Source organism: Notamacropus eugenii, chromosome 2 (assembly GCF_028372415.1).
Source record: "Notamacropus eugenii isolate mMacEug1 chromosome 2, mMacEug1.pri_v2, whole genome shotgun sequence".
Taxonomy (NCBI): Eukaryota; Metazoa; Chordata; class Mammalia; order Diprotodontia; family Macropodidae; genus Notamacropus; species Notamacropus eugenii.
Genome location: NC_092873.1, coordinates 44,848,573 through 44,873,801, shown reverse-complemented (window position 1 = coordinate 44,873,801; position 25,229 = coordinate 44,848,573). Strand labels below are relative to the sequence as shown.

At 40.5% G+C, this 25,229-nt stretch overlaps 1 protein-coding gene across 3 annotated transcripts in view; it reads left to right on the top strand.

Annotated features, from left to right (window-relative positions):
• Nucleotides 1-25,229, top strand: part of GALNT17 (polypeptide N-acetylgalactosaminyltransferase 17) — a 441,101-nt gene that overhangs the window by 202,860 nt on the left and 213,012 nt on the right. For all 3 annotated transcript variants that reach the window (XM_072640115.1, XM_072640116.1, XM_072640117.1), the window contains exons 4-5: nucleotides 17,357-17,531; nucleotides 20,871-21,068. In XM_072640115.1, the coding sequence (XP_072496216.1) occupies nucleotides 17,357-17,531; nucleotides 20,871-21,068 (373 nt within the window). The remainder of the gene's footprint in view (nucleotides 1-17,356; nucleotides 17,532-20,870; nucleotides 21,069-25,229) is intronic.

Genomic DNA, 25,229 nt, shown 5'->3' with positions numbered 1-25,229 from the left:
TAGGGTTGTAATACATGTATATGTATATGTATATGTATATGTACATGTACATGTATATGTGTGGAGAGGAGACAGATAGACAAACAGAGACAGACAGACAGACATAGAGGCAGAGAAAGAGGGGAAAGAGAGAGAGAGAGAGAGAGAGAGATGCTTAATAAGTGTTTGTTTGTTAGGTGAGAATGAATGTGGAGATATGGCAGCATCTTACTTTCTGGTTCATTGCTGGCAAAGATATCAAGTGACCCATTCTCATTTCACTGTCCACTTCTGGGAATCTGAGAATAATAGCAAGCAGCTCAAATGAGGACCCTTCATCTTCAGGACAGTGCTGAAAACCATGGGAATGGAAGCTCAGAAGAATCTCCCACCCAAGTGCATGTTCAGAAATTAAGAAGGGTCACTGGTCAGCCCGCAACTGCCATATTGCATTCACTTCTGCTCAACACATTTTGTGGGAGGCTATTTATTAGTGATAGACAAGGCAGATTTCCATTGCAAATTTACAACTACAAATTTTTAGAGTATGTATTGTATGTAACCTAAAAATACAGATAAAATAGTTGGTAACAATAACCTTCAGATACAAATGGATGGTAAACTACATTTTCACAGAGAATCATAAACATTTCTACTGTTCTCCCTTTTAGGCAAAACTGTTTTCTTGATGGCAAATAAATGAATGGATACAAAACGAGAGGGAACTGTTTCTAGATAGTACAAAAGACATTGGGCTTTTCTTCTTGTAAACATGATTTTTTTAAGGGGGGGAATCAATAAAACATATGGTAATGTAGTATAGTAAGTGGATAGCCAGACTTAGAGCCAGGAAGACTTGAGTTCAAATTCTTCCTCTGACCATAAGCAAATCACTTAAGGTCTCAGTGTTCTAGGTGACTCTAATGCTCGAAGTCACAGAGAAGGTGCTGACCTGCATTGGTAGAAAGAACTTCCTTATCTGAGAATTTCTCCATCAATGACATCACAGGTCTAGAACTTGTCCTTTTATTAACCCAGGAATGTCCACAGGAAAGCAACCAGTATAATGAAGGTCCTTAAGTTTGGACAATACAAGAATTGATTGAAGAACCTTGGAAATGTTTAACTTGGAGAAGAGATTTATGGGGAGCCTGAGTGCTGTCTCTAAGTACCTTAATCAATGGTCACATGCAATAGGGATAAGATTTGCTCTACTTGGCCCTGGGGGGGGGGTGGGCAGAAATAGGAGTAAATGGGTAGAAGTCACCAAATGTAAATGTAGGTTTGAAGCAAGGCAAGCCACCCTAATAATTTCAGCTATTTCAAAGCTAAATGGACAGCCTCAGTAATGTAGTGGGTCGTTGTCTTCAAGCAAAAGCCACTGGGGGAAGGGCCATAGGGTATCTAGTTTATTTTTTTTAACCAGAGATTAGACTTGGTGGCTTCTGAGGCCCCTCCAGGTTTTGAGATTCTGAGTCCCAGAAGTCTTTGCAACAAAGAAAGAAGGAATATCCCTGACAGAGAATACAAGGGGGCCAATAAAATATGAGAAAATCTGTGGTTACAGGAAAGGACAGCAGATTACAGGATAAAAAGTGAGAATCTGGAGTGCAACAGATAATATGTGAAAACAGAATGCCATCTACATTCCTCCCCTTCTTTGTGTCTGTCTAGAGATGGGAAGCCTGAAAAGGCATATAAATAGAAGATATATCCCGTTGCTGGGGGAGGGGACAAAAGGGTGGAATGTGGTCAAGACCTGTGCTTGCATTCCTAGAGGGGCCTTATAGGGTGGAAACTCCTTTCACTAATGCTGATGGGCAATGCTTCTCCACCATACCATCTCAGAGAGGTGCCTAGGGACCCTAGGAGGTTAACTGACTCATCTTCGATCACTTAGCTAGTGTGTGTCAGAGGCCAACCTGGAAGTCACGTCTTCCTGACCCTCAGGCTTGACTCCTGTCAACTGCATCATGCTGCCTCACTGATATTTTAGGATGGATAAATGTCAGTGACATGTAATGAACCGGCAAAAAAGAAATTGAGAGAACACCTAACCTGCCATGGTGTAAGGTTTCTAAAATTGACATTGCTTTCTCCAGGACTTTATTTAGTTTAGAAGGCACAAGAGTGGCATGGCCTGAGGCAGGGCAGAAGTTGTAGAGACATCAAGGCAAGAACTTGGCTATTTCTATGAAAGTCAGCATTTATAAACATACTCAGTCTTTTGGCGGGCATTAGTTTTCTGGCTCTATATGCCAGGGATTCCTGATCATGTTGAATAATGTGACTGCAGAATATGCTAAAAAATGACATTTGGGGGCATAAAATATTTCTGAAGCTCTATGAAAGAACAAAATAAGCTGTTCCTGACCTATACACAGCCACTCTCTTGGTTTTGTGCCTCCAGCCACCTGCTCATATGGTGCCATGTTGGGAGCTGAGTTATGTTGCTGTTAGACTTATGTTACCTACTCATGCCATTGTTAAGTGGAGAAAAATTCGGAGCAAAGTCAGGACCCATTTAGGGATTACAGTTAAGACTGGGCCCTGATCTATGGGGTGAGGTAATTCAGCAGGAATGCTTTGCTCCAAGTCCTGAGAGGACCACAGATGGTCCCAATGATGAGGAATATGAACCCATCAGGGATGGATGACAAGATGATAATTAAGAAACACTGATGTTAGTATGGTTGGTAGATTATCATGCATTAAGTAAAGGCTCATATAAAGTCTTTATTTTTTAAAAACAAATTTAAGTTTTCAATGAACAAAAATAGACTTTCTTTGCTTCCCCTACCCCCTCCCTCATGATAAAATAAAGACAAAAACAAAAGCCCTGTAAAGAGCATGCATAGATAAGCAAAACAAATTCTCACACTGGCTATGTTCCCCCAACCCACTCCCCAATGGTCTTAATCTACAACCTGAGTCCATCACCTCTCTGTCCTGAAAGGGCAACATGCTTCATTGTTAGTCCTCTAGAATCATGGTTGGTCTCTGGGTTGACCTGAGATTTTAAATCATTCAAAATTGTTTATCATTACAATGTTGTTGTTTTGTCTGAAATGTTTTCCTGGTCTTGCTCACATCCTTCTGCATCAGTTCATGCAAGTCTCCGTTTTTCTAAAACCATGTCTTTATCATTTCTTTTGACATAGAATTATTACATTTCATTTATATACCATCCATATAATTTATTTATCCATTCCCCAGTTACCGTATACTCCCTTAGTTTTTAGTTTTTTGTCACTACAAAATGAAGCTGAAAACATTTTTGTATTTATGAGTCTTTTCCTCTTTCTTTGAGGGTAAAAGCCTCCTGCTGTTATTGTTGCATCAAAAGTTAAGCATAATCTAATAGCTTCTAGGGTATAATTCTAAATTAAAACGTATGTATCTTAGAAAAAGATTTTTAGTAAAGGAGAATTGAATTAAGAAATTAAGCATCCTGAAAATTTCCAATTAATAGTAGAATTTGAGGGAGAATTCAAGAGTGTACTTAAGTCTCAGGATCTCTTTCCAAATTCTCTCCTCACCCCCACCACCTGTGTATCATTAGTACAGATGATTGATTCAGTAGCCTTGTCAATCCAAGTTCTCAGGGCATCTCATTATCCTTTCCATTACTAGACCCATTCATCCATAGGATAAGAAATATAATGGCTTTCCCTTTGTATGCATTCTGTAAGTCATTCCTCCAATTCCACTCCTGCAACACTCAGCTCTGGACCTTCAAAGACTTTTGCTCATTAGCTCAGTAGATGATAGGGAGACCATGTTTCAGACTCCTCCAAGGGTCAGATTTCAGACTACTCCCTATTCGTGGAACACTTTTTATCTGTCAGTATGGACTTGGGTATGGACTGTTGTTTTGTGTATATATCTGTATGGAAATATATTTTCTCTTCCAATAGAATGTCAGCCTTTTCAGAGCAGAAACTATTTCACTTATCTCTTTGTATCTTCATCCCTCAGGAAAGTATATAGCACACAGAGATAGTGATATGGACCAGATCCATGATTTTGATGGCAAAGAAACTTTTTAGGTGAAGAAATCCCTTTTACCAGTGCAGGATGGTACCTTCTTTACAACTTATAATCTTAGATCAGGGATTCTTAACCTTTTTTGTGTCCTGGACCCCTTTGGCAGTCTGGGGAAGCCTATAAACCCCTTCTTTGAATAATGTTTTTAAATGTTCAAAATTTAAAAAAACACCTGTAGGATTGCAAAGGAAACTAGTTATATCAAAATAAAGATGTGAGGCTTTCCTCATTCATGTTCATGGATCCCCTGAAAACTACCACTAGGTTTCTTTGGATTTTTAGAGGAAGCCAATGAAGATGGGAGGCACTTGAGTGTATGACCTAGGAGTGTCAGTTGAAGAAACAGAGTGTGTTAAATCTGGCATTGGGGTAGGTATCATAGAGTCTTTGATCCCAGAAGCCAGTTGGTCCAACCCTCTCATTCTGTACATCATACCTTCTATCTCACATGTGTATTTTACAGAAATATCCACTCAGAGGGCCTCAAGATCTAGCCCAAGGTCACGCAGGTAGAAAAGTGGAATGGAGATATGGTAGACTCACCCTCCCTGGAGAAACTAGAAGATCACTTGTCATTTGGACCTGGAATCATGAAGACCTGAGGTCAAATCCAACTTTAGCACTTACTAGCTGTGTGACCCCAGACAAGTCACTTCACCTCTATTGCCTCAGTTTCCTCATCTGTAAAATGGGGATAGTTATAATATGTACTTCACAGTGTTTTCGTGAGAATCAAATGGAATAATATTTGTAAAAAATAATAATAAAAGGTGGCAGAGCCAAGGTAACAGAGTAGAAGCAGGGACCTGTCTGAGCTCTCCCCCCAAGCCCCTCAAAATACCTGTAAAAATGACTCTAAACAAATTCTAGAGCAGCACAAAATGACAGGGTGAAACAGATTTCCAGCCCAAGACAATCTGGAAGGACAATAGGAAGGATCTATTGCACTGGGCTTGGAGTGGAGCACTCCTGTGCCTAGGTAGGCACAGATAGGACTGGAGCAAACTTCAGGGCACAGAATCGCTGGCAGCTGTACTGGATTCCAGACTTCTCAACCCACAAACGCCAAAGACAGTTTCAAAGGTCAGCGGGAAAGCTCTCTCACCTGGGTATGAGAGGAACTTGATCCAATCCCAGTCCCAGCCCCAACCCCAGGGTGGCAGCAGCTACAGCAGCCACGGCTAAAGCAGTGGCTATTTCTGGAGCTCTCTGCCTACAGCCCCTGGGGGAACTGAGAGACCAATATGGGTCACAGTCCTGAATGGTGATCCCGGGGTGAGGAAGAGCTCATGGAAGCTGTGGAGAGGGAATCACAGTTCCAGGGCAGAAAAGAGTGCTTGTGGTTTGCTCAAAGACCAGAGTGCAGGCCAGGAGAGGAGTAAATACCTCTTCTTTGATCATACCACTTTGGAGGAACCGAGAATTTCTAGGTTCCTAGAGATATCTCTGAAAATAGCTGCACAAACTCCTTAAAACTTAGGCCAGCATGTCCTCTATTTAACAAAGAACTCCAAATTAAAATAACTGGCTGGGGAAATGACCAAAAAGGGGAAAAATAAGACTGTATAAAGTTACCTTCTTGGTGAAAAGGTATTTTCTTATGATGAGGAAGATCAAAGAAAGAATACAACTGGAGGAAGACAGTAAGGTCAAGGCTCCTACATCCAAAGACTCCAAGAAAAATATGAAATGATTTCAGGCTATACAAGAGCTCGAAAAGGATTTTGAAAATCAAGTAAGAGAAGAAGAGGAAAAACTGGGAAGAGAAATGAGAGTGATCCGAGAAAATCATGACAAATGAATCAACAGCTTGCTAAAGGAGAACCAAAAATTGCTGAAGAAATAACATCTTAAAAAATGGAATAGCCCAAATGGCAAAAGGGGTCCAAAAAGCCAATGAGGAGAAGAATGCTTTAAAAAGCAGAATTGGTCAAATGGAAAAAGAAGTCCAAAAACTCCCTGAAGAAAATAATTCTTTCAAAATTAGAATGGAGCAAATGGAAGCTATTGACTTTATGAGAAATCAAGAAATTATAAAACAAAACCAAAAGAATGAAAAAATAGGAGATTATATGAAATATCTCATTAGAAAAATTACTGACCTAGGAAATATATCCAGGAGAGATGATCTAAAAATGATCAATCTACCTGGAAATCATGATCAAAAAAAGAACCTAGACATCATCTTTCAAAAAATTATCAAGGAAAACTACCCTGATATTCTAGAACAGGAGGTTAAAATAGAAATTGAAAGAATCCACCGATCTCCTCCTGAAAGAGATCCTAAAAGGAAAACTCCTAGGAATCTTGTAGTCAAATTCCAGAGTTCCCAGGTCAAGGAGAAAATATTACAAGCAGCCAGAAAGAAACAATTCAAGTATTGTGGAAACACAATCAGGCTAACACAGGATTTAGCAGCTTCTACACCAAGGGATCAGAGGACTTGAAATATGATATTCCAGAGGTCAAAGGAGCTAGGATTGAAACCAAGACTTTACCTACCTATATAAAAACTCAGAACCACCTACCCAGCAAAACTGAGTATAATACAATACCTCAGGGGGAAAATGGAATGTCAATGAAATAGAGAATTTCCAAGCATTCTTGTTGAAAAGACCAGAGCTGAATAGAAAATTTGAATTTCAAATACAAGAATCAAGAGAAACATGAAAAGGTAAACAGGAAAGAGAAATCATAAGGGACTTACTAAAGTTGAAATGTTTACATTCCTACATGGAAAGATGATATTTGTAATTCATGAGACCTTTCTCAGTATTAGGCTACTTAGAGGGAATATGTGTGTATGTATGTATGTATGTATGTGTATATTATATATGTGTAGGTCTATGTGTATGTATGTGCATATATGTATGTGTATGTATGTGTAAATTATATGTCTGTATACATGTGTGTATGTATATATATACATAAATATGCATATCCATACACATAGACACACACAAAGAGGGCACAGGGTTATCTGACTATGAAGGGAGGATACCTAAAATATAAAATTAAGCATTAAGAGGAATGTGCTGAGAGAAAGAGAAAGGAAGAGGTAGAATGTAGTAAAGCATTTCACATGTGTGTGTTCATCCTTCCTTGCAAAAGAAGACCATACCATCAGAGAAATAATGACATGACTTGCACTTGACTTTGTTTTGAGTGAGGGAGGGCTGTGCAAGTCACCAGCCTCACTTCTCCTCCAGAGCTATCTGAATGCAGTGACCAGATATTCATCAGGATGACTAGAGATGACCCAGAATGAGGCAATTGGGGTTCAGTGACTTGCCCAAGGTCACACAGCTAGTGAGTGTCTAGTGTCTGAGGTGAGATTTGAACTCAGGTCCTCCTGACTCCTGCACTGGTGCTCTATCCACTGCACCACCTGTAGACATGGTTCAAAGGATTGAAGCATATCCAAATATCCTTCCAAAATACAAGTCCTTCTAGGTCGTTGTGGACCAGCAAATATATCTGCAATGTCTCCTCAAAGTGATGGAGATGAAAATGTTATCTCCCTGTGTAATGGGTGGCATACCAATTGCTAAGAAAAAAAGGCAAGTGGTGGACATAAAAATCCACTTGACACAAGAAGCAAATCAGAGTACACTTTCTTAGTCAATTTCTAATGTAGATACTGCTTTATTTCAAGAAGAAAAGCTCTTGCTTTCGCCATTTTACATAGAAACTATTCCACAACATATTATATACTTTGGTGTTCTTAAAAAATGTCTTTAGTCTAATTGACAAAATATTCATTAAGGGCCTAAGGTATGTCAGGCACTGTGCCAAATATTGAGGATACAAGAAAAAGAAATCTCTTTCCTATTCAGAGATAAAATAAATACCATACACAGAGAGGCAGAGAAATGGGGCAAGAGGGGTTACTACCAGCTTGAGAGACTAGGCATTGTTTCCCCTAAGAGTTCTTTGTATATCTGGAAATTATAAATGTAATAACCTCAAGAAATATAAATAATCAATGAGGAAGAAACAACCAAACAAGACCATAAAATGTGAACTACTTGTATTGTGAAAAGGGCAGGGAGTCAGCCAAACTTCTAGCAGAATGTTAGGAATTTTCCTAAATGGAGACTCTGAACAGTTTCAATCACATTAATAGCCGTCTGTGTACTATCAAATTAAAAAACAGAAAAATTATTATTTCCCCAAGGCTAAACAGCTGAGTGAAAACCGGGGCTCCCCAAAATTCTTACTGTTATTTTCAAGTTTTTTAAGCTCAAAGCAGCATTATAACTTTGGGGACTCCCCATATTTGGGCACCTCTAAGTCTCTTTATCTTTGTGACAAATATGTTTAAGTCAAAGAGGTGAGTAAAGCATATTAGCAAAGCAATGAATCGACACATATTATTAAGGACCTATGGGACAGACACAGCACTTTGTACCTGGGGTTACAAAGACACACAGGAAACAATCCTTGTCTTCAAGGAGGTTGCGGACTATCAGGGAAAACAATATGTACTGCACACACACACACACACACACACACACACACACACACACACACACACACACACGGGCAATTAGGTGGCTCTGACCAGTTCTGACTAGTTAGGATAGAGCATTTGACCTGGAGTCACAGAAGATCTGAGTTCAAATTCAATCTCAGGTACTGACTAGCTGTGTGACCCTGGGCAAGTCAATTAACCCTGTCTGCTTCAGTTTCCTCATCTGTGAAATGAGCTGGAGAAGGAAATGGTAAACCACTCCAGGATCTTTGATAAATGGGGCCATGAAGAGTTGGACACAACTAAAAATGACTGAACAACAATATAAAATACAGGCAAGTGAGTGGTTACCAGAGTACTGAGTCTGGAGTCAGGAAGTCTTGAGTTCAAATTCAGTTTCACCCACTTGTTAGCTGTGTGACCCCAGGCAAGTCATTTTACCTATCATGGCCTCAGTTTCCTTATCTGTAAAATGGAGGTGATAATAGCACCTACCTTTCAGGATAGTTGTGAGGGTTAGATGAGATAATATTTGTAAAGCACTTACCACACTGCCTAGAACATAGTAGGGCACCATATACTGTCATTCGTTTAATTGTTGTTTTATTACCTATGTATACATGTACACTATACATGTGTACATGGATAACACACATGTGGATCATATACATGTGTTCATGAATCACATGCGTATATGCATGGATCATATAAATGTATGACATACATTTATGTGAAATACTACAGTTATAATATTCATATCACATCTATTTATTATAGTAAATATTCTCATATACATACATTTATATAATAGATTATGTATATAGCAATCTGATAATGAATATTTATATTACATGCATACACATGTATGCAAATACATATATATGTGTGTATATATGTATGCCACTCATAAACATGTATATTTACATAATAGCATACCATATAGTAGTACAATACTAGGCACATATATATACCTGATGGCATTTATCTTTCATTTTCAAAGAGGACCAATGGCATCATGAAGTGATGTTTTGACTCTTGAGTACACAGGATTTAAATGAGGCAGGATTGCACAAAGTCATCAGCCTCACTGTTTCCTCCAGAGTCATCAAAGTCCAGCGGCAAGCCAAAAGTCAGGACAACTGATAATGCGGTAGAGGACCTTGGCATCCTTGAGGGCTGATCAATCTCTAAGCGCTCTACTGCATCTGCTTCAACCACCTTCATGGCCGTTGGAACAAATTGTTCTCATCTGTCCATTCTAGCGGGGTAGTCTTCACACACTTGAGATAAACACCACCCTAACTCCCCCAAGGGTTCGAGGTCTGGCGGTTACCCTCAACCTGGTTTAGCCCATCTGCCAAAACAGTTTACTGGAGTGTGGCCACACTGGAGTGTGCATGCTACAACTTCTTGGAGGCACAGGTAAGAGTCGGGTGGCAGGTGGACACCAAAGGTGGATGAGCAGCTGTGAAAAGGACTCAATAGTCCTCCCACCAGAGGTGCTTTTCTTCCTGAACACCCCATATACATGTATATACACGATATGAATCTATACACACATATGTGTGTATACATACCTCATGTATGTTTGTGCATGTGTGTGACTATATGTGGATATGTGTGTATGCTATATATTTGTGTATATAAAATTATAAAATCACCTTGGAACATGTGGTACTCAGGGAAAGCCTCATGTAGGATGTGGCATCTGACTTGAGTTTTGGAAGAAATTAGGTTTCCTAAGGGGATAAAAGGAGAAGGAAGCACATTCCAGCCACAAGGGACCAGCTCTACAAAGTCACAGAGATGGGAGATGGAGAGTCACATCAGCGGAACAGCCAGAAGGCTGATCTGTTTGACCTGAAGAGTTAAAGAAGGGAAGTAAACAGTAGGAGAGGTGGGCAGAAGCCAGGTGGGGAAGAGCTTCAACTAGTAAACTGAGGAATCAGCATCTTATTCTAAAGGCAAGAGGGAACCCCTGGCTGCATGAGCACCAACAATAAATATTGACTTGTTCCGAGCCTGCTAAGTGCCTCTCTATCTATGGGCTCATAAAGTTTTCTTGTTGTCATTTTTCATATCATAATGGTCAATATGGATTTCCTTCCCCTAATTCTGCCTCCTTCTCTCTGCACCACTTTCTGCATCTTTCCATATTTCATTGAATTTTTCATAATTTTGGTGTATAATGCAGTAAAATTCCATTACATTAAAAGACTCTACTTCATTGCACCATCTCCCAATCACTGTATGTATGGGCTATTTCCACTTTTTTGTAATCCCAAATAAAACAGATGTGAGTATTTTAATGCTGTTTTTCCATTTTAATAACATGCTTTGGATGCTGCCTGGATGGTGGGGCCTGCAGATCAAAGGCTGTGATCGACTCAGTACCTCATATTGTAAACTATTGGCTCTCTCTGAAAAGATGACCCTGATTGATAGCTATAGCAGTGACATTTCTGCTTCCTGACACTGTATTGTATCTTGTGATTTTCAACTATTTGCAACCATCAAAGCAGAAGAGTACAAGGTGATGCTTCAAGGTTGTTTTAAATGAGCATTTCCCTGATTATTAAGAGTTCTGATCATTTTTTTAATGATAATGAACAGTTTTTGTTTCCTCATTTGAAAACTGTTCCTATCCTTTGGGGAATTGTCCTGCCTTCTTAAAGAGAGGATACTCAGTCTGATTTGGCTCTATTTTTTTGGACTCTGAGCACCGATTCTGGTCATATCTCAGAGTACAAGGCAGTGTCTTCTTTTAGTCCCATAGAAGGCCACACAGTCAGAGTTCACTTCTACTGCCCTTGTATCCACTTCTGATAATTCTTCCATTGGAGCCTTGAAGGTGTCTGAACCACCGAAGAATAACAGTCATAAGACCACTGAACCTTAACATTGGAAGGGACTTCAATGACATTCTCATCCAGCTTATATATAACAGCAATTACCCAAATGCCATAAGGAAAAAGGAAAGGAATAAGCATACATATGGCACCTACTATATGTCTGAGCTAAGTACTTGTGTTATATATAATTTTTTTCAGTTTTCAACATTTATTTCCACAAGATTTTGAATTCCAAATTTTCTCCCCATCTCTCTCTTTCCCCCATCCCAGGACAGCATGTACCCCAACCATCCCTTTCCCCAATCTACCCTCCCTTCTATCATCCCCCCTACTTTAGTCATTCCCCTCCCCTCTATTTTCCTGTAGGGCAAGGTAGATTTCTACATCCCATTGCCTGTACAACTTATTTCCCAGTTGCATGCAAAAACAATTTTGAACATTCATTTTTAAAGTTTTGAGTTCCAAATTCTCTCCCTTCCTCCCTCCTCAACCACCTTCATTGACAAAGTAAGCAGTTCGATATAGGTCATACGTGTGTAGCCACGCAAAACACTTCCATAACAATCATGTTGTGAAAGGCTAACCACATTTCCCTCTGTCCTGTCCTGCCTTCCATTTATTCCATTCCCTCCCTTGACCCGTCCCCACCAATAGTGTTTGCTTCTGATTACCCCTTTCCCCAATCTGCCATCCCTTCTTTTATCCTCCCTCTCCTATCCTCTTCCCCACTGCCTTCCTGTAGGATAAGATCGATTTCCATACTCAGTTGAATGTGTTTTATTCCCTCCTTAAGCTAAATCTGATGAGAGTAAGGCTCACTTATTCCCTCTCACCTCTGCTGTCTTCCCCTCCTTTGTAAAAACTCTTTCTTGTCTCTTTTACATGAGATGCTTTGGGCAGCTAGGTGGTACAGTGGATAGAGCACCAGTACAGGAGTCAGGAGGACCTGAGTTCAAATCTCACCTCAGACACTTGACACTCACTAGTGACCTTGGGCAAGTCACTGAACCCCAATTGCCTCATCCTGGGTCATCTCTAGTCATCCTGATGAATATCTGGTCACTGCATTCAGATAGCTCTGGAGGAGAAGTGAGGCTGGTGACTTGCACAGCCCTCCCTCACTCAAAACAAAGTCAAGTGCAAGTGATGTCATTATTTCTCTGATGGTATGGTCTTCTTTGGCAATGAAGGATGAACACACACAGATTAAGTCAACCAACTGGCATTCAATAAGGCCTTCATTTATCATTTAAAAGGCATTGTTTAAGCACCTACTAAGTGCCTGGTACTGTGTTAGCTACAAACAATACAAACGAAAAAGGGAAATAGATCCTGCCTTCTATGGAAGGATCTGGATTGTTTTCTGAGCTGTTCAGAAAGAAAAAACCTCTCCCCCCTCCCCCTGAACTGTGTCATGGTCTTGCAGAAGCCAGAACTCACTCTATATATACCAGAGGCTCTTAATTTTTTGTGCATTATGGAACCCTTTGGCAGGCTAGGGAAGCTTACAGACCCCTTCTCAGAAAAAAAAATTAAAATGCATAAATCACATAGGATTTCCAAGGAAACCAATAATATGGAAATCATCATCAAATTTTTGTAGATGGACTCAAGGTTAAGAAAGTTTACACATCTGCTTATAGTTGGGAATAGTATCCCCTGGAAACAAGTACTAGGAAGCACCACAAGGTCATCGAGCCAGAGAGGACAGTCAAACAACTGCACGGAGCTCAAGAAACTGGAGTCAACTTAGCCTCCATTTTGGATTGCAGTCCTTGTGCTGTCTTCCATGAGGAGATCCCAAGAGAACACTGCAGTCATAGGGACATTTCGGGAATACTCTTGGAATGTGGGGGACTTGATGGCCTTTGGATATACTAAGAAGGAGCAACCTCTTTCACCAGATTTTTATCTCTAGTACTTAGCACAATGTCTGGAATATAGCCAGTGCTTAATAAATGCTTATTTACTTGGTGACTTTTATCCTTAATTCCCAACACAGACCTGGCCCAAAGTAGGTGCTTAACAAATGTTTGTTGGCTTACCTTATTGACTTGTGGCCCTAATTTCTGACAAAGGCCATGTCACAAAGCAGGTCCTTGATAAAAAGATGATGATGATGCTGATGGTGATTATTTTTAATGACAACCTATACCGAATATGTAAGAAAACAAAGTAACAATTTAGGGATGAGAGAAGGCACAATTCTCTCAATGAGTTTTCTTTACTCTTTAATGGGCCCACAATGCAAGTTTTTTGTTGTTGTTTTTTGTTGTGGGGGGGAAGATTGGGAGTCTACCTGTCTTTGTTATCATCAGTCCTCTTCTGGTCCCTGGAATCTGAGTCCTTCCCTACCCTTGGTCTTGGCTCTGACAAATCAAACCCCTATTGTCTGAATTCTACTGAGACCCAGTAGGAAATATTCTCATGCTCATTTATCACATTCAACAAAGTCGATGTCTTACCTTTTGGTTCAACATTTGAAAAATCTTTGCTCTACCTTGAAGTTCTGATTTTCAAAAGAAAACATGTACTCCCTGCCTCCTTGACACCTTTTAGAGTAGATGTGAATTCTGAGAAATGTTTGGTTTCCTTTGAGGAACTCAGCAGAGAACTGAAGCCCCCGCAATCAGAGATGTGGGATGTTGGTACGAGGAGGGTTGCTCTCCTCCATCACATGAAAGAGAGAAGCAGCACCCATGGGAGAGGGCTGTCAGGGAAACAGCTCTCAAAGCAGAAATGCTTTCATTTATTAGATGCTCTCAAAACAGAATTGCTTTTATTTATTAGAAAAGGCTTAAAATCAAAAGACTGTTCATAAAGCAAATGGAGAATGAAGCTTTGACTTTCCACATCAGAGTCTAGTCCGTTGTTCTTAGCTGTGGTGACCATCTTACATGTCAGTGTCTTCTGTGGGATAACGGAATGAGGGTCTCTGTGCCTTTATGCCTATTTATACTTTTAGGAGGTTGTGTGTGTGTGTGTGCATAACATACTAGCGTAGGCCAGCGTTTCTCAGACAGAATAAAAGTGAGGTTGTAATGAGAAGAGCAGACTCTCAGAGCACATCGATAAAGGAAATAGAAAGCTGGGCCTTGCTGGGAAAGCTGTGAGCCTACAGGGATCTGTCGTTCTTTCCCCTGGGTAATACCTCCCACTTATCCTGGAGACCAAGTCCTTAAGTGTCCTTGTGTTGTCCTTTGAGCTTAAGGGCTTATTGTCCAAGAAACTTGGGGTTTCTCCAAAGAAGCATAATCTTTTCTTTATTCTTGGGATCAGGGAACTTAGAAGGTGGATTCTAGACCAGTCGTAGGAACAGAGATATCATAGATATAGAAAGTGAGTCCTCAAGCACCTACTGAGGGATTGGGGAGCATGGGAAGAGGAGTCCCATGGCCCTGAAACTTGACCTTGCTAGTTAAGTTGATGGATTTGTTGTCTTTTCTCTGTCCCCATCAATTCCTGATAGTCTTATGGAGGATAAAATGACTTCTATTGATAATGACATGTCTTTGGATTTTGTGACTATGAGGGTGGCAAAATTTGTACCTGCCTTTTTTCAAAACCATGCCCTGAAAACCTGAAGAAAGTTTATTGGCTGTTAATTCCTGGCCAAAGAGGACTGTTGGGCATAGTCTGTACATTGATCTGAAAGTAGCAAAAAGTAGGAAAATAGGAGAGAAGGGAAAAAAGGATGCTGGGTTCAGGGATGGGGCACCTCTGGTGGATTCCATATCCATAATATCTGAGTTGTTTTCCTTTCTTTCCTTGGCTTCTTGGAATCTCTGTTTGTTGTTATTTCCCCCCCAAACCAGCCCAAGGGCCACTAGCTTCATTAGATTCCTCATCCCTACAGCCTCCCACCCCCCAGCTCGATACAATTACTCTCTGTTGACTTTACATACATATTGCATTTACTTTAGGACCTATTAGGATCCACGTCTACCCACAGAATGTAAGGTGCTTAAGGGCATTTATGTCTTCATATTCTTAGTACCCAGAATAGCACCTTTCACCAAGTAGGCATTTAATTATAATTTGTTGAAATGGGACATCAAAAATTCAAGAAAAACTATGAAGTGTCTTAGCAAGACTCCCTCTGGAACAGGGATATTTTATTTAGGGTTCACAGATCCCCCCAAGAAGTATATGGATAGATTTCAGGGGTTCTATGAACTTGGGCTCTAACTGAAATTTAGTATTTATTTGAAAACATCATTCTGTGGGGTCCACAGGTGTCATCGGACTGACACAGGGATCCATGATGCAAAAATCATTAAGAATGTGAATACTGTGTTAATAGCAAGGGAAGGGAGGAGAGTAATGGAGCCTGTGCAGAGATTAAACTCATAGGACCATTGGTCTAGGTCAGAAGGAGCCTCAGAAGTGGATAGTCCAACACCGTGGACGATGATTTGCCCCAAGGTCACACAGTGTTAAAAGGTTGAGTGGGAATTCAAACCCAGGTCCTCTGATTGTTCTTTCCATTCTAGTACTCATCCAAGGTCTCAGACCTAGTTAGTGACAGAGGAAGGATGAGAACTGAGGGCTGTTGATTGTTAGTTCAACATATGTTAAAAATGTCTTGTAGTCTTCTCATTCTATAATATGTGACACTTGGTCTCAGACCTAATCCAGGCTTCTCTTTTTTGCCTCCCCCATAAAGCACCAAACCCTGATCATTAGTTGCATTTTCATGGAGAAAGCTTCTCCCAAGCAGTTAGGATAAAAGTGTTCGAAGTAGTAGTAGATGGAAGGTCAACAACGTGCAGCAAGAATGTCCCCATTTGAGAGAGGGTTGTGCACCTTGATGGATACAGAGATGGCCCCAGGGTGAGAAAGAACTGGTTTCAAGTGTTTCCTTTCAGAATGGGTGACCTTGGACAAGTTTTTTAAATGTTCCATGCTCCCAGTTAGCTTTCTAAGACTAGAAGATGCTGATCCATCCTGTTAGAGGGAATTTCCTTACCAGGGTCTCCAATATCAATGGAATGATAAAACAGATACAACATGAGAGTAGAATTAATCCTTCTTAGAAGATCTGCTAGCTGTGAAGGCATCAGAGAACCCCAAATCTAGTCCAATACTTTCTTTGTTTTCCTGTCTGGGTGAAATGATTTGACTGAAGTTACACAGGTTATAAATATCAGAAGCTGAATTTGAACTCATGTCTTCTGACTGCAGATTGAATGCCCTGTCCAATGTGCCAAGTCTATAGGAAAGGATATGACTTAACAGTCACTCACCCCAAGAACCATCCAGGTCAAAGTGTCAATGTCTTTCCCCAAATGGATAGGTGACCCTCTCATTTTCCATAAGAAGTGAAGGGTCTGCTTGCCCTCCCTCAGTAGAGGCTATTGTCCAGTGATGGAAGAGGTTATGAAGAGCACTTCTCCCAGAAGTGCTGGTTGACTGGTGCATACCCTTTGAGCAGTGACCCCAAGCAGACAGAAGGACTTAGTGGGCTGAGGGTTTTTCCTTGGTTCCTCATGGACCCTCCTGTGGCAGACTGGATATCACCCAGGGTTATGTCCCACCATATCATAGAAACTCATTTTTATGGAAAGCCTCATGATCACAAAACATGACATTTGATTCTTATACCACCCTTGTGAACTTTGTTCCCATTTTACAGATGAGGTAACTGAGGATAACTCAGGTTTTTCTGATGTCACTAACAATCTATCTACTAGTATCACAGGCAGAGTTTGAATTCAGGTCTTTCTGACTCCAAGTCTGTAGCCTTATCTGAGCTATTTCCTTACCTGATCTCATCTTAGTATAAGGTAAAGAAGGTAATCATCTAAGATATGCAGATTAGAGGTGATGTCTTGGCTTTTGGACTAGCCAAATCCTTATTAAAGAATCATCAATGGGGCAGAAATTAAGTGTGGTGGAATTCCCCCCTGACTTCCCAGTGTGGCTGGTATTGATCAGGAGTATTACAGGCACAAATCTGAAATCAGACCGTGATCAGATTCTCTGATGGTTTTATCTCTTGCAGAGGAGCTGAAGGCGCCTTTGGAGGAGTATGTTCATAAGCGCTATCCAGGTCTGGTGAAGGTGGTACGGAACCAGAAGAGAGAAGGGCTCATTCGGGCACGGATTGAAGGCTGGAAGGTGGCCACTGGGCAGATTACCGGTTTCTTCGATGCCCATGTGGAGTTTACTGCTGGCTGGTAGGTGCTACCTAGTTCTGTTTGTCTGCCCTGAGCCATGTCAGGAAGATGCATTTCAGATTTTAAAGGAGAATAAGATTGCCAATAGGGCTAATTCTGGGGAAACTGGGGAAGTGGGTAAATTTTGGGTTTGGTGACTTCTTTTCTGGCCCTTTCTTCCCACCCCTACTCCCCTTCTCTTCCAACTTAAAACTATTGGAATAATTTCTCTTTACCAGAGGTCTTTCTCAGAAATAGATGGTGATTCCCTAGTAGCTCCTAAGTAAAGTTTGGGTTTCTGTGTGTGACGTTCAAGGCTGTCTTCAATCTGGTGCCACTGTGTATAATTACGGTGTTTTCTCCTATTCCTTTCTTGTTTGCTAAGCTCCATCCAGTATGGACCAGCTACTGTGTAGCCTCTCACCTGCCTGGCAATACCTGAGTTCCCTTGCTCACTCAATACTTTGAAGAACTTGTCACCTCTCTGATCTTCCCTTTCATGTCTCATGTAGAATTTTATTCACGCTGCCTCCAATGCACTTACTGTGCAACATTGTGTATTCTGTTCAGGGATGGGCAGGAGCTGGTTGTTAAATGTTAAACTCAAAGTGCTTCCCTCAGTGCGAAACACTTAGTAGGTGCTTAATCAATGATCAGTGAGCATTTAGAAACCAGCTAAAGGTGCAAATCCCTCCTTAGCTTCCTTTAAGTCCCAATTAAAACCCCACCTTCCCGAAGCCTTCCCCACCCTCTCTTAATTCCAGTGCCTTCCCTCTGCTAATTATTTCTTATGAATCCTGTACACGCCTGCTTTGTATGTATTTGCATATTATCTCTCCCATCAGATTATAAGCTCAGTGTAGGGGGGGGGGGGCTGTCTTTTGCCTCTTTTTATATCCCCAGTAAACAGGTGCTTAATAAATATTTATTTGTTAATTATTTTGTGGATTGTTCAGACTTAAGAAAGTGATGTCTCCATCCCATTTCATTATTAAATGCAAATTAAACTTGAAATTGTGCATGTATGTATGTGTGTATATGTATATATACGTATATATACATATGTATGCATATATATATGAGAGTTTGTTGTTAATAGCTTAGCAGCAAGCCACTGACCATATCATAATTTCAGCATACAATGGCGCTTCTGAGACCATTTAGTTCAACCCATATGGGAGTAAGAATTCAACACCAGATCTTTTTTTATCCTCCTTTCCTCATTATTTTACCTCTGCATCATACACACTTTATGACTACTCACCTGTATACAATTGGATGAAATGCCCTTTGAGGGCAGATACAGTTTTTCTCTTATGTCTCCTCTCACCCCCATTCTCATGTTATGCTGTCTTTTATAGTTATTTGCTAAATATTTGTTGAATGATGGGATGGTTGAATGAATGAATTCCTTTTATGAGAAGTGATGCTCTGGATGGTATTTGAAGATCTCTATTGAGCGGGGCCTCATGAACATAAAGCCCCATTATAAAGCACTTTGCTCAACCAAAGCTTTCATTTGAGTGTGTGACAAATGAAGTTCCCTTTGTACACCACTCATTTGTACATGGAAAACCGATTGAGCATGCAACATTCCACAAGCATTTGTTAAGTCCTTATTAGGCGCTGGCCAGTGGGCCAGGCTGTGTGATCCTCCTACTGGGCTGATGAACTTCATCAAAGCAGGAACCATGTTCTATCTCGACCCTGTGTCCAGAGGGCACTCAATGGTCATTAAATAAATTAATGAATGGGTAAATGAAAGTGAATGAACAAATATTGTTGCTTCCTGTAAAAAGGCAAAGGAGGATGCAGATAAATTAAAGGTGACAAATTCCTAGCAAAAGACATAGCTATAAGTTATTTCCATCTAGTTCTTTCCACAGTCTGAGTGGGCACCATGATGAGTTGGGGCAATTATCTTTCTCGTACCTGAGAGCCATGTTTTCTTCAAGATTCTGGAAAATGATCCCTCCCTAGAGCCCTTTATGGAAATAGCGCATGGGATCTTGGATTAGAGTTGGGACAGACTTTATATGTTTTGCAAAATTTTTACAAATGAGGAAACCAAGATCCTTCAAAGTGAAATGACTTACCCAAGATGACAAAGAGACAGGATTTCATCCCAGTCCTTCTGACTACAGAGGCATCGCTCAATTCCAACAAACCACCACAGTTCTCCTTCACTTGTACATTTTTCCATAAAGAGCCCTGATTTTTCTTGGGGCTTTGGAAGAATAAAAGACATTGATGATAAGGCAGGCATCTCTCTGCCTGTTGCTTCATGACATTTAATTCTCTCCAGCATCGTTAATCAATGAAATTAAATCTTTTTAGAAAATCAATTTAGCTTGATCAATTAGCCGCAGTGCAGTGTAAGAGAATGCATAATACAGTGAAATTCATATTAAAAACATTCCATCACAGGCAGAATTGACCTATTTTCCAGAATGGGAATCAAGTACCTGCAGGAAATTAGACCTAATCTATCACTGACAGGAGAGAAACCTTTAAAAAATACTTGGTGTAGTGCAAATCATTCTCCAAAATGGGAATGACTTGGCAGCCCAGCTCACTTCTAAAGTGGCTGCTGAGGTTTCCAGCTTTCAGAGGGTGGACACCCTAATGTAGTACAAGGGACATCCAGGGAGTGTGGTATCATGTTGAAGAAAAATCACTGTCTCCTCTGGAGTCAGAAGATATGAGTTCAAATCCAGATTCTAATTCTTATCACTTATGTGACCTTTAACAAGTGAATGATTGCTGTCTTTTGTTTGCTGTTTTGTGAAATGAGGGCGTTGATGAATTCATTTTCATTTAATACAACCTCTAAAGTGCTTTCCAGCTCTAAATCTGTAATCCTATGATCCTAAATTCCTTAATCTCTCTGGAACTCAGTTTCCTCATCTCTTAAATGAGAACAAAATGCCTATGAGGTAGTTAGGGAGGGAGGCCTTTAAAGGAGTTATCTTCCAGCTATGAGTCTGTAATCTTAAATCTCTTCACTTCTCTGGGTCTCAGTTTCTTCATCTGTAAATTGAAGGGTTTGGTTAGATGGCCTCTGAGGACCCTTCTTGTTCGACAAACATACCTACCTCTGATATCCAAAAGATACTTCTAATCCTTGTTTTATCAGCTAAACCTACCATCAATATAATGTAAGCTCTCTGAGGCCAGGGACTGCTTTATTCTCATCATCAGACCCTCAGGACCTAACAAAGTGTCTTCCGCAGAGTATTTGATTTTTCAAAAAATGCTTATTGATTAATTAAGTGCTAGAATGTGTTCAACTCATGGGCTGGGTTGTCTCAAGTGAGCTAGCTGACCCAGCTACCTTGCCTCTGTTCTCCTGTTTCTTAGGGCTGAGCCGGTCCTGTCCAGAATCCAGGAAAACCGGAAAAGGGTGATCCTCCCCTCCATTGACAACATCAAACAAGACAACTTTGAGGTACAGCGGTATGAGAACTCAGCACATGGCTACAGCTGGGAGCTCTGGTGCATGTACATCAGCCCCCCGAAGGACTGGTGGGATGCCGGGGACCCTTCTCTTCCCATCAGGTCAGTAGCAAGGCCAATAATAGACTTATGATACAGCCAAATATGGTGGGAGGTTAGAAGAGAGGGAGCGAACCTGGGGGACCCACTATGCATTAATTATTTAAACATCAGGAAACCTGACTTTGTTTTTTCCTCATGATGAGTTAGGAATGGGCATTTTGTTCATTTAACCTGGGTCTTCAGACATTGATTTGGCTGGCACCATAGACAAACGATTCTAAAGTGACAGTGAGACTGAATCCATCTTTATTTTTGCCCCTAGAAATGGTGGAATTTGTTCAGGAGTTCTTAAAGTAGGCAAGCTAGCAGCAGATAATTTCCTGCTTCAAATCTTGAGTAGGTAAGGGCTGTTGAGAAGGAGATTTATTTTTCTCTTCTGATTCTTGAGTGATGGAAATGCTTGTGTTTTAGTAAAACTCCCAATATATAGGACTTCCTATGGTTTTCTGTAAATATTATTTGGAGGCCATAGGCAAGCCTAGAAATTTTCCATGCTCCTGTCACAAGGAAAAAGAGACAGAATAAATCTGTCTTGCTTTTTGTCTGGTTTTAGGAGAGGGAGAAGAGCTGAGTGTGGTTGGATAATAGGGTATCTAAGTGGACCAAAGGTCAGGCTTGCATCCTGGAGCTTTGAGGCTCTTTCTTGCAGTTTTTTAAAATTGAAATTGGCATCAGTTGAAATCGGAGAGTGTTGAAGGGAGGGTCATCAATATTGCAAAAGATCTTGAGTTCATGCCTTAACAGGAGACTTCGAAGGAATGGGGACTATTTAGGCTGGACAAGAGAAGCCTCAAGGACAAGGGGTATAATAAGTGTCTTCAAGTGTCTAAAAGGTCATCACATAAAAGAGTAGTTTGAATTGCTTTGCTTGGGCCCTCCAAGGATGGCACTAGGAGCAGTGGTCAGAAGTTAGAATGAGGAAAGTTGGAGTATGATGGAAGTGATTTGAGCTCTTCCAAGATAGACTGGTCTTTGGGCAGAGGCTAGGTGGGCACTTGGTAAGTAATGTAGAAGGGATCCTTTTCCAGGTAAGTGTTGGCCATGGGGGGCATGAAAATCTCCTGCAACATTGAAAGAACCTGGAGGGTGTCTTCATTTGCAAATAGTACCCCAACAAGCATCAGACTTGAATATCCCTGACACTCTCTCTCTGACCATGAAAGGACAGAGTCTCTTCTTTCTCTGAAAGGGGCACAACATGCTTTGGGGTGGCAGAATTAGGTGGGAGCAGTGCCAGCTTTAAGCAAAATGTCAAAGATAAGGTGAGTTGCTTCTGACTCCTTTCTGCAACCTCTAGTAGGCTTTTTTTCCCCTCCAAATGGACTCTGTCCCACCCTGAGCAATCAACCTCTGAACCGTTCTTATGGTAATTCTCTCAGCTGCACTGCCACCCTTAACGTTAGAAAGATCAGGCACATTATGTCCAATGATGCAAGGATTTTTAAAATAATTTTTAGTTATTTTACTATAATTTTTCCTATCTCTACAAGTACACTTCATGTATAAATAATACATGCTGATATTATCATTTTACTTTGAAATAAAAATTTTCCTCCTATTACTTCTAGTATGTGCAAATTCATTGAGTCCATTAATGCATTTTGGTCCTTTGAAACTGTCTTAAATACAATAGTAGCTTTAGTGGGCAAAACCATCATTATAGGTAAGATGATATTATTATTACAGAGCCTTCTTTTTCCATTTTGTTATTGATTTTTCATTTAGTAGACTCTTATTAAATGTTCATTGATTGATTTTATTAGTTTCCTGGTTGTGTTCACTTTGCTTTGCATCAGTTCATATAAGTCTTCCTGTGTTTCTCTGAATTTTTCATATTCATTGTTTCATATACTGTAATAATATCCTGTGACATTAGTCTGATAGGTACTGTGTCATAGTAGATAGAGTAGACTCAGAGTAAGGTCAAGTCCTGTCTCCAACATCTCATGGTTGGAGGACTCTGGGAAAATCACTTAATTTCTCAGGACCCCAGATTATTGGTGGCAGCGAAGGTGAAAACTTGCATTGGTGGAGGGAGTTTCTTCCCCTGATTCACTATACCAGTGAAATCACAGGTTTTTTCTCTGTCCCTACCCTTACATTCATCTACCAAAATAGGTATTCCTTAAACAATGAACATCATTCTGCTGTTGATTCTTTGTTTCTGCAGAGGACTGTGAATCTTGCTATAAATGTTTGGTCTATATTGGACCTTTCTGTCTAACATGGTCCTCCTTGGCATTTATGTCTAGTAGTGAGATCTCTGGAGAGAAGGCATAAACATTTTAGACACTTTCTGAACCTAATACCTACTTGCTTCCAAAATCAGTGGATCAATTCTTAGCTAAGTGAGTGACATTTTTAAAGAACACAAACAGAAAATTCCAGCTTGCTCATCCTCATTACTATAGTAGTATACACAAAAAACGGAAGGAAAAGAAGTGTATGGAAAAGAAGTACAGACCTCTTTAAGAACGGGAAAGGAGACTAAGATAGGGAAATATTATAGGCCTGTTTTTACAGCTGTGGGACAGGCTGATTTATATAACTCTCATGCGGATGGAAATCCTTGGGCAGTAATGGAGGGAGGTAAGTGTCAGTGACCACATGAGAGAGATAGCTCAGACTGAAACTTCACTGTAGGACTGAAAATTATTTGCAATGGCCAATATTCTCCCGTATAATTCAGTTACCTACAAATTGAATAATGAATCATAACATTATCAGATGATTAATACACTCTTTGGAAAGACCTAAGAAAATAACTTGTCTTTACGTGAGTAATTAGTATTATTCATTTTTTGTGAGACACAAAAATAAATAAAACAAGGGTGGCTGCTATTGCAATCTGTCATTATTATGTCGATATGCCAAGGATTTACTGTTTGGTTGGTGTGAGAAGGTCTCCCCTGGAATCAGAGTGAAACAATCTACATCTTGGCAGATTAGCCTGAGAGTGGCCTGAGGTTCTAAGAGTGAAAGTAATGGCTGGTAAATCTCAGACATTGTCTTCTGAACTTGGAGAATCAATCTATTACAGTAGAAGGAAGACAGACTTTGTAGTCAGAGGGTTCAGATCTTGCCTCTGCTGCCCACTACCTGTATGACCTCTTTGGGCATGTTGCCTTAATGATCAAATGAAAAGGTTGAAGACCCCTTCTAGCTCTGAATCCAAGACTCAATGACCCCAAGCCCAGCACTCGATTCACTTTGCCATGTTGGTTCACATTTAGCTCATGAAACCAACTTAGAAAAGATTGAAGTGTAGAATAGTGAAAGCAGGGATGGGACTTGGAGGCAAGGTAGAGTTGGGACTGAATCCAGCCTTTGCCACTTACTGGATGTGTGACCCTAGGCAAGTCATTTATTCTTTGACCCTCAGTTTCCTTCTCTGCAAAGTGAGGATCACAACACCTGGGGTACTTTTCTTTTTATGCTTTTCTTGCATCTCTCTTACAGGGGTACTTTTCTTACTAAAGTGGAAGGCTGAGCTGAGCTAGTGTATATGAAGTACTTTGTAAATCTTAAAGTGCTGCATCAATGATAGATATTGTTATTAGTAAGTACGTCCTGTGAAAATAGCTTATGTGTGTATCTCATCGGGGGGAAGGATTGTGTGTATTTTCCCCCCTGTAGTTACTGGATGGATGACATGTTTGATTGTCTCAGATGAGCCAGCGTGCTTTTCCCCCTCAAAGATGTACGGATGTCTTGTTAGTGATGACAGCACCATTTTATCCTTGGGATGAAGGGGAAACCTTCCTATAATCACTATCGCATGAGGACATAGAACCTTCCTTTAGATTTTTGACATCTTTTGCCTGATGACATGGGACAGGAAGATTTTTTCAGAGACGGGTGTTTTTTTGGTATGTTTCCTTCACATTTCCTTTGCTAGTTTTTCTCCCTTCTCTTTCCCCCCCTTGTCAAGGTTCAGTCATTCCTTGGGTACCGAGGGCTTAGCATTCGCTGCTGGTCCAACAGGTTTGATTCAGTTATTCCTGGGATGCCTCAGGAGAGTGAGCCTGACTCCTTGAAGATTAGAAGTCAGGATAACAGATCTGTCTGTTACATGGCAATGTCAAATGGCTTGACATCAGAAATGGATCTGATTTTATCTGTGGAAATGATATAAAAGAAAGACCATGAGACCTCTCCATC